This window comes from Citrus sinensis, chromosome 5 (assembly GCF_022201045.2).
Source record: "Citrus sinensis cultivar Valencia sweet orange chromosome 5, DVS_A1.0, whole genome shotgun sequence".
Lineage (NCBI taxonomy): Eukaryota > Viridiplantae > Streptophyta > Magnoliopsida > Sapindales > Rutaceae > Citrus > Citrus sinensis.
Genome location: NC_068560.1, coordinates 2,897,380 through 2,906,339, shown reverse-complemented (window position 1 = coordinate 2,906,339; position 8,960 = coordinate 2,897,380). Strand labels below are relative to the sequence as shown.

Genomic DNA, 8,960 nt, shown 5'->3' with positions numbered 1-8,960 from the left:
CTTTACCTTCATCATCTAAACCTTCATCAATTATTTCCAGTGTATCACAGACTTTGTTGAATTCATCAATGTGGTCTTCAAGAGATGATCCTTCAGCCATCTTTAGCGTAAACATCCTTTTCTTGATGTAAAGTCTGTTGGCTAATGATTTAGTCATATACACCCTTTCAAGCTTTGCCCACAGATCAGCCACTGTTCTTTCTCTTGCAACTTCCCTGATCACCGAGTCTCCAAGACTCAAGATTATGGTACTCCTTGCTTTCTTGTCAATCTCAGCAGCTTGTTGTGGTGTTAGTGATGATGATGATGTGGAGGCTTCTAATCCTTCTTTCTTGATGATAGGTTCTAAGGCATCACCTAGCCCTTGAGTATCAGTAGTGCCTCCATCTTAACCTTCCACATGTTGAAGTCATTCTTCCCTGTAAACTTCTCTAGATCGATCTTTGAACCAGCCATACTTGTGTCTGATTTGCAATCCAGGCTCTGAAACAAAAGGCTAGTCTTTTGGGTTTGATACCTAAAAATCTTATGCTAAGTCCCCCTAACAAGTGGTATCAGAGCTAGACCATAGTAGCCGGAATGTGGTGGTGGAACAACTCAGGTGTGTCGGGCGAAAGGACCAGAGTCCGGCGGTGGTTTCGTCCGGGGGGGGATTGTTGAGTTGTGTCCCACATTGGCTAGTAAAAGGGAGATGCTTGGGTTTATAAGGTGGTAGGTCACTCCATCTAAAAGGCTAGTTTTTTGAGTTAGATACCTAGAAATCTTATGCTAAGTCCCCCCAACAACCCTCAACCGAAAAGGCAAGGCAGCCTCAGGAGAAGAAACAGGTGAACCGCAGTTCCAAATCTGCCTTGAAGAACTAAGGCTGGGCAATACTAGTGGTAGTTTCACAAGACACTGGGTATCTCTCAACATTAGATATTCAAGTCTGCATGACAATTCGAGTTGTCGTTGGTCTCGTTCTTCCTCTGCCACCAAGGATTCAAGTTTGGGAAAGCCTTCAGCTATTGGTCTTTTGAGGGGGTTAATGTCTTCAGCTAATCGCCTTACTCCCTGCCATATACATGTTAGCTCTTCAATATAATAAATCTCCAGTTTTTCCAAGTTTCGCAACTGTAGCTTTTACGGCCGTGCCAGAAACATTAATTTTTCTGACCCGACATTGCTTGTACTTCTCTACACAACCTTTTTGCATCCAGAAGTATGTAAGACGGAGAGAGTAAGATGACTGGGAATTGAGATTCAAGACGGAGAGAGTAGGATGACTGGGAGTTGAGACTCTCAATTCATTTACATTCTTGAATGACAAGAATGTCCAATGAATGAAGATGTTCTGGAAGTGTTCCTAGCTAGCAAATCTTTACAAGGCACAAGATAAAGTTGTAGCAGACTAGGAAAGCTGACAACTCCTTGACCAGATCCATAAGATATCCAGTCTTCCCATTTCTTTCATTTATCCAAAATGAAGAGTCTGCAAGCATGGAAATGGAATTGAGCACTGATATTCATTAGAAAAATTTTCTAGACCGCCCGCGGAATATAAGTGTTACACTTAATTAAAAATAAATAAAATAATACATTAACACCATATGATTTTATAATTATTTCTGTAACAGTTCTATAATCATTATGGATAAATATCATTTTTTAATCGAATTGGACAACCATTGCCTTTACTTATTCCACATATCTCAAGATAATTTATAGAGGGACACGGTAGCTGCCGAACAAGAGCAATTTTAGAATACTTTAGATGTATTACAATCAATTAATGCATGTATGATATGTATAGTTAAATTTAATACAACCATCACTTGTATGATGGTTTTTTAAAATAAATGCACACATGTCATGATATTATTTACTTGTTATATGACTGACACGATACCTCAGATGTATTATAGAATTTCTCACCCAACAGACGGCATGAAATTGCATATGCAACCATGTTGAAATCTTAAGGCCACTAAATTTGAGAAAGAGGGATCTCTACCCCAAATGGGAAATTTTGTGCCTCCATAGCTGCGAATACACAATTGTTCCAAATTTTAATGAAGTTTTATTAAGTCAAGTGCACACCTTTCGGTTTCCAACTCCATTGAAATCATCAATATTGCTTGTCCATTGAAGAGATAAGACCTTGAGATTCTTCGTCATTCAACTGAACCGCTTTCGCATCATCAACATAAATTGCGTTCTCCAACTTTAAAAGGTTAATTGTGCCCCGACGATGCATCAATAGTTTTAATTCGTTTAACCTAGAGCCCTTTGTCTTTTCCAACAACAAAATTACATAGCTGGAGTTTGAAGACAAGTCAACTTACCAATTCGCAATAGCATTTCCTCCAACGAAGATGTATTGGAATTGTCCACATTCAACATAAGTGTATTAAAAATGTAAAGCTCGTTAATTGATTCAGGAAAAGTTTTTAACTCTGGTTTTGGGAAAGCTGAGGTACCGTAAGTACTTCAAATTTCCCATTGAATTTGGTAGCTCTTAGATGTTATATCGACACAAAGAAATGCCCTCAAGTGGCGGAGTAGTAAGTGCTTATGAAGAATGCTTCAAGCCAAATATCTGCTTGAAGAATTTGACAACATTACTGGCAACAAGGTTCGTAAATGTTCGATATCATGACCCTCACTGAGCAAGGTCGTTTACAAGGTCGTGCATCGAAAACCATGATTTATCGTTGCTTGATTATTGGAAAAATGACCTTCGATGTAGCTCCCGGAGAAGCTCACCACGTAATTCTTCCCTTTGCTTAACCCACAGCAATCCAAAGTGACATTATCTCATCAATTTTAAAGTCATGATTCTTTGGGAACAATCAGCAATATGCAAAGCATTGTTTTAAGGTAGGAGAAAGATAAGGTAAAACGTTACATCTCTCCTCCGGTCAATCCAATAGCTTGCTATTGAGAACACCATCCCAGTCACTGTGGTTATGTTCACCATGTAAAAACGGCGCCGAGTGTTTTCGCAGCCAAGGGCAAGCCGTTGCACTTGATCAGTATCTCTACGTGCTTCCCAATTTCCTCTTTAAGGGCTGATGCATGATCGAATCTCTTGTCCCCAAGGAGTGTTGGGTGAACACACACAAACAATCATCATTTGACAACTCTTTCAACAAATAAGCTGGAATGGTTCCCATTATTGATGCAGCCTCTTGATTGCAAGTAGTGACAAAAATCTTACTTCCTGGCGCAGCAGCTTCAAGTGGACAGCTCGGATTAATCCAATCATTATAATTCTCATTCCAACAATCATCTAAAATGAGCAAAGGTTTCTTTCCAGCTAGTTGCTTCTCCCAATTCTCTTGATGCCTATTGAAAACTACCCTAGTAATATCAGTATCTTCAGAGAGAGAGGTGCATACTTTGAGATGAAGGTGATGTTGCAAGAGTGGTCTTCCCCGCACCGCTAGTTCCTATTATAGGAGTGACAGAGAATACATAAAGAGATCTTGATTCACCATCCCTCAACAACTACTCAATTGTCTTCTCCTTTTCTTTTTCCCTACATAATACTTTAGCTTCATTCACCAAAGAGATAGTGTCTAAATTTTTTAGGCTTCTCACCCGAATTTTCTTTCAAATCCAACAGGTCTTTCTGCCTCACCATATCTTGAAATCTGTCGTTGATTCCTTTCATTTTGGCTACTATTTCGTATTCGAACTTAACCGATTGTGGAGTAAAAGTGGTGCAGCAAGTGGGAATATGATCTTCCGAAACTTACTAGTACTGGGTTGATCAGCAGCAGCTACTGGTTCTTCGAGCAGCAAATTTCTCCGGAAAGCCTCATCTTCAAACTCATCCAAACCGTCTTCTCAACATCTGGCGCTGCTTTTATCTTCACCAAACATGCTTTTCCACTTTCATTAGACCAACATGGATCTCCCCTTGGCGTGCAAAATCAGCAAAGGAATAATAAGCTAATTAATTTTGGATGAAAGAAACAGAATGAATCTTGGAAAGCAGAATGAGAAAAAGGAATAATAAGCTAATTAGTTTGTGAAGGCCGGAGGCTCCACAAAAGATGGTGTATATTTTCTCTCGTCTCGCACGAATAACGCGTTTTTTCCACTAAAGACTTGAGGTAAGTGTAAAACTAAAACCCATCACTAATAATTTAGCAACAACACTGGCCCGCGGCCCGCACCCTGCGCCGGTGCGCCTCTGCCCCTGCTGCTGCGTCGTCGGGATCTTGTTATTATTTATAAAGAGTTTGTGGTCACTTCTTCAAATTCGACAAACCCAATAAATCAATCTCTTCGATTTTCTTTTTCTTTTTATTTACCTGAAAAAATAGCTAGCAATATGTCTAGGCGTTCATCGTCAGGGGAGAATGGCTATGAGAATGAGATCGCTGGTGGTGATGTAGAAAAAGAGAATGTGATTAAGGTGTTTAAAGATAATGGGTTGGAGAATTGTTTGGGCGGGGATGCTACTGATACAGACGAAGTCTTTAAAATTTGTAGGGTGTTTGGCGTGGATCAAATAGTAAATGCGATTAGAGCCTTAGTGCCTCCGGAAAGAGTTTGTGTTTTGAAGATTTTTTTGAAGAATACGAAGAGGATCGCCGATGTTTATGTTGCTGGTGGTCCTAATGCTAGACTAAACTTTTTAAAACTGCAACAACGCTTTCTTCTCTCCTCGATTCAGGGATTTGAACGGAAAACAAGAGGCCGTGTTCCAGACTTTAGAAGAGCAACACCAGCAAGAATGGATCCAGAATTTACAACGGGCACAACTGCATCTTGATCGTCTGCAGAGTACTGTCGAGCAACACGTCTTTGCAAAGTTGGAAGGATCAACAACTGAACGAGTCCCTTGCCGTTTACGTCAGGGTCCACTGTTTAGCATTGCAACAGCATACCGTGATGAAGTTCTTGCAACAGCAACATCAGCAGCAAAGCCAGGCCCAGCAGCAGCAGCCAGCGATGGGATTTTTAGAACAGCGAGTCCAACAACAGCAGCACGCCGTGATTGGGTCATTAAAACTGCTACAGAAGCACGCACAACAGCAGCAGCAGGCAGTGATGGGATTTTTACAACAGCAAACTCAACAACAGCAGCAAACAGTGATTGGGTCATTACAACAGCTACAGCAGCAGGCAGTGTTGAGATTTTCACAACAGCAACTGCAGGCCAAGATTGGGATTTTACAACAGTTACAACCACAATTTGCGATTGGATTTCTACAACAGCAATAGCAGCAGCATGCCATCATTGGGTTTTTGCAGCGGCAGCAGGCTGTCATTGGGTTGTTGCAACAGCAGAAGCAGCAGCTGGCCCAACAACAACAGCAGCTTCATAATAATGATGCTAGTAGAGCTCAAGTATCTATTACTGCAAGTAATTATGGGGAGAGTCTTTGGAAATGCGAACCCGGGGCCAAACAATGCATCTTTGCAAAGTTCCGAGATTTAGCAACAGAATGTTGGCCTTGATGGTGGCTGATTATTCTTTTCTTCGTGATTCTGAAAAATGTTTATACATATTTATGTTTGCAAGGATCAAAATGGGTTTTAAATTCGATGTCTTGATAGGTTTTAGATTTTAGAGAAAGATCATATAACTTTTGCCTATTTATTTTCTCTTTTGTTTGTTGTTTGTTGGATGGATACTTGATGCCGCATTTATAATGATAGTAATTTTTCTTTCAAAAAAAAAAAAAAAAAATTAGCAACAACACCACTGCTTCTTCATAGTTTTTGTTATCTTTCTTAAGCTGCTGTTGTTTAATTTTTTCAATTTAAAAAATGTATCTTTTGAAAAGTAAAGTCTATCGACGCCTCTTTACTTATATAATTTCCTTTTTGATACATGCTGAAATTAACATACAGACGCATAAATGTTTCAATTCAAGAACCGAAATTTGTTAAAATCTCAAAAAATTATTAAATCATATGTTATAATAGTATTAAAGTCTAAAATTCTGAACACATATACATACATACATACATACAAAGAAATTTATGTGGATCAAATACACCTATAAATTGAAAAAGAAAAGAAAAAAAGAACATTTGTACATCAAAGGAAATACAGCTTCATCATACGACTGAGAGAAATTTATGTGGGTCGGCCTCACTACTTGATCAACTAGTGCAACTAACCAATTATTATTAGTCGTTTATGTAGGTCATGCGCCTCCCATAGTACAACCCACTCTCTTTTAATGTGGCAGAGTAATTACTTTAAAATAAAAACTAGTAACACTCAAGTTTCTGATTTTAATTAATCAGTCTCACCGCACAATTTTTTTTCTCTACACAGACATGCTTTAAGCTACAAAAAATGAGAGATATTAGAGTTAACCTTTGATTGTTTGTTTGAATATATCTGGAAAAATAATTGTACGAAATATTTTCTATCTAAAGCACTTGATGGCTCGAGACCTAACTTAGACTCCATTTCCGGCCTAACAAAATCCTCATAAATGAACAACTCTCTATCTTATATCGTAGTTTTTTCTTTCTCTACGGAGGGCATAAACTTTAGTAAGCTCCGTAAGGACTGAATCTTATCATTGGATCCCATGACTTGACCTCAAACATAAGTATCTCTTTGGAAAGTAAAAGGGTAAAAGGAAGGTCTCTATCAAGAAGAACTTCTCGACGCACTCTTGTTCGAACCCGCAATTCATTGAAATTGAACAAATTCAACGCTTTGATTTTGTTTCAAGAACATTATTTCTAAAAAGTTGCCACAAACAAGCAAGGAAGATGCCCTTTTCTCAAAATTATTAAAAAAATACATATATTATGAATTAAGGCCGCCAAAGATGTGGAAGCCAATTTCATTGCCTTATGATATGAATCCAACTAAAGAAAATATACACTAAGAACAGGAGTAAGCTGTAACATGGCTAATGCACACTGCCATAACAAAAGTAATTCTGATATCACAACAACAAATGAGGAGAATAATTCAAATATGACATTGTTAACAAAAAATAAATAGAAGCTTAAACAATAAACCATTGAGAGAATGAAAGATTAACTTGGAAGCCTGACACGACAAAATGGGAAGAAATTGAGAGAAACAAAGAAGACAGACCCATCTTTAGGATGAAGAGCAACAAGGTTTCTTTGTGTTGGCCTCTGATGCCCCTCCTACTACAATAGTCTGTCCTTCTTTGATGTTTGAAGGAGCTGGCTCCCCTGAAGAGAGGGACTTCTTGCTGATTATCCGGTATATCTCTGAGAGAATTGTCTGGAAAGCCTTCTCGACATTTATTGCTTCAAGAGCTGAGGTTTCAATGAAGGAAAGCCCTTCTCTCTCAGCATAGCTTTGGGCGTCCTCTGTTGCAACAGCTCGGAGGTGTTTCAGATCAGTCTTATTTCCAATCATCATGATCACGATGTTGGAGTCTGCGTGGTCCCTCAGCTCCTTCAGCCACCGGCTCACGTTTTCAAATGTTGTTGGTTTTGTCACATCGTAAACTAAAAGAGCTCCGAGTGCACCTCTATAATAGGCACTGGTTATTGCTCTGTATCGCTCCTGACCTGCAGTGTCCCATATCTGAGCTTTTATTGTCCTTCCTTCAACCTGAAAATCACAGAGTTTTCCTTAAACATAAAACAAAAAGCTGCTTTAGGACAAACCTTCAACTTTTTAATGACTCTTGAGTTGCTAGAAACTTTTTTTATCTTGTTTCCACAAGTCTTATAAATGAGTTTAAACATTTTAATTTGACCTGATCTTACAGCAATTCAATCCATTTTACATGATGAAGCACAGAGTGACTTCAAATATTGTGAGCTAGACATCAACAATTTTGTTCCTTCAATCCAAAACTCAAAATATGTTTGTAACCAGTGCCCCATCTTTTCCAAACCTAAGACTTCTTTAAGTTTCACAAGCTAATGAGTTGGCCTCACCTAACCTTGGCTGGCCCATGACCACTGATTCAGTGCAAGCAGCAGCAACTTTACACCATCAGCACTTGGAGGATTAGTATAAGTAATTAAAATATGATGTTATTTTTTGCTATCTCTTGTAACTTAAATAACCACGGGATAGTAACATAATGGCTAAAGATCTTAATGTTTCAAAACATTAGTTGCACCATTACAACTCAATAATTAACTTTTTCTTTTTCCTACCTGATTTAACATATATATTTGTTTTCAGGAGAAGTATTAAAATATGGTGACCCGATAAACTCAAATATCATGGGTAGAATGTAACTCTAGAGCTTTTAACTCAAGTGGGTTGAGACATGGTGGAGGTCAACCAAAACCCAAAATGTGGAATGAAGAATACTTAGCTCCAAACACAAAGCTGACATACGCTTCAGCAGACTCTTGCACTAACTTAACGCGTGCATAGCTTTTTAAGATAAATTCACTAGGACAGGGGCTAGGTTATATTAGTTCAACATTTGTAACGTGAAATGCTAAGTAAATATTTTCTAACTTCCTTTCATTTTACTGTACAGCACTCGGTCTCATCAGGGTGAGTGTAAACAGATCACTTCAGGAATAGCTAAAGCTATAATACTTTCAACCTACCCAAAGTCACAGCCTTGATGCAAGACATGAAATCCCAAGCTCGAACAGATTGGTTTCAACTTGCATCACTAACTTTGACATATAGAGAACAGTCTTCCTACTTGCATATCCAAGTAAACACCATCTAATTATCCAATCCAATGACAAAATCTGCCGGCCCATAAATTTCACCCCAATATATAGCTATCACCATTTGGCGCTCCTAAATCACTCAATTAAATCAAAGCGCAAAACATTCAGATTCAACTTAAAAAGCATTCAAATTTAAATTCCAAAAAAAAAGTCACAAATTAAAATCACAAATCAATCATCATACTCAAATAAAGCTCAGAAATTTATTCAGTAAACACTAGAAAGCTAAAATTTAAACCAAAAAAAGTAATAGTAAATACAAATAAACATAGGTCGAGAATAGATCGAAACTAAATCACTTCAAT

General features: G+C 38.2%; 1 protein-coding gene across 2 annotated transcripts in view; it reads right to left on the bottom strand.

Moving 5' to 3' along the window:
• Positions 1 to 6,767: 6,767 nt before the first annotated feature.
• The window catches only part of LOC102612243 (ras-related protein RABA2a), a 72,035-nt gene continuing 69,842 nt past the window's right edge, over positions 6,768 to 8,960 (bottom strand). For both annotated transcript variants that reach the window (XM_006470891.4, XM_052442503.1), the window contains exon 2: positions 6,768 to 7,558. In XM_006470891.4, coding sequence (XP_006470954.2) covers positions 7,073 to 7,558 — 486 coding nt within the window. In that variant the 3' untranslated portion in view covers positions 6,768 to 7,072. The remainder of the gene's footprint in view (positions 7,559 to 8,960) is intronic.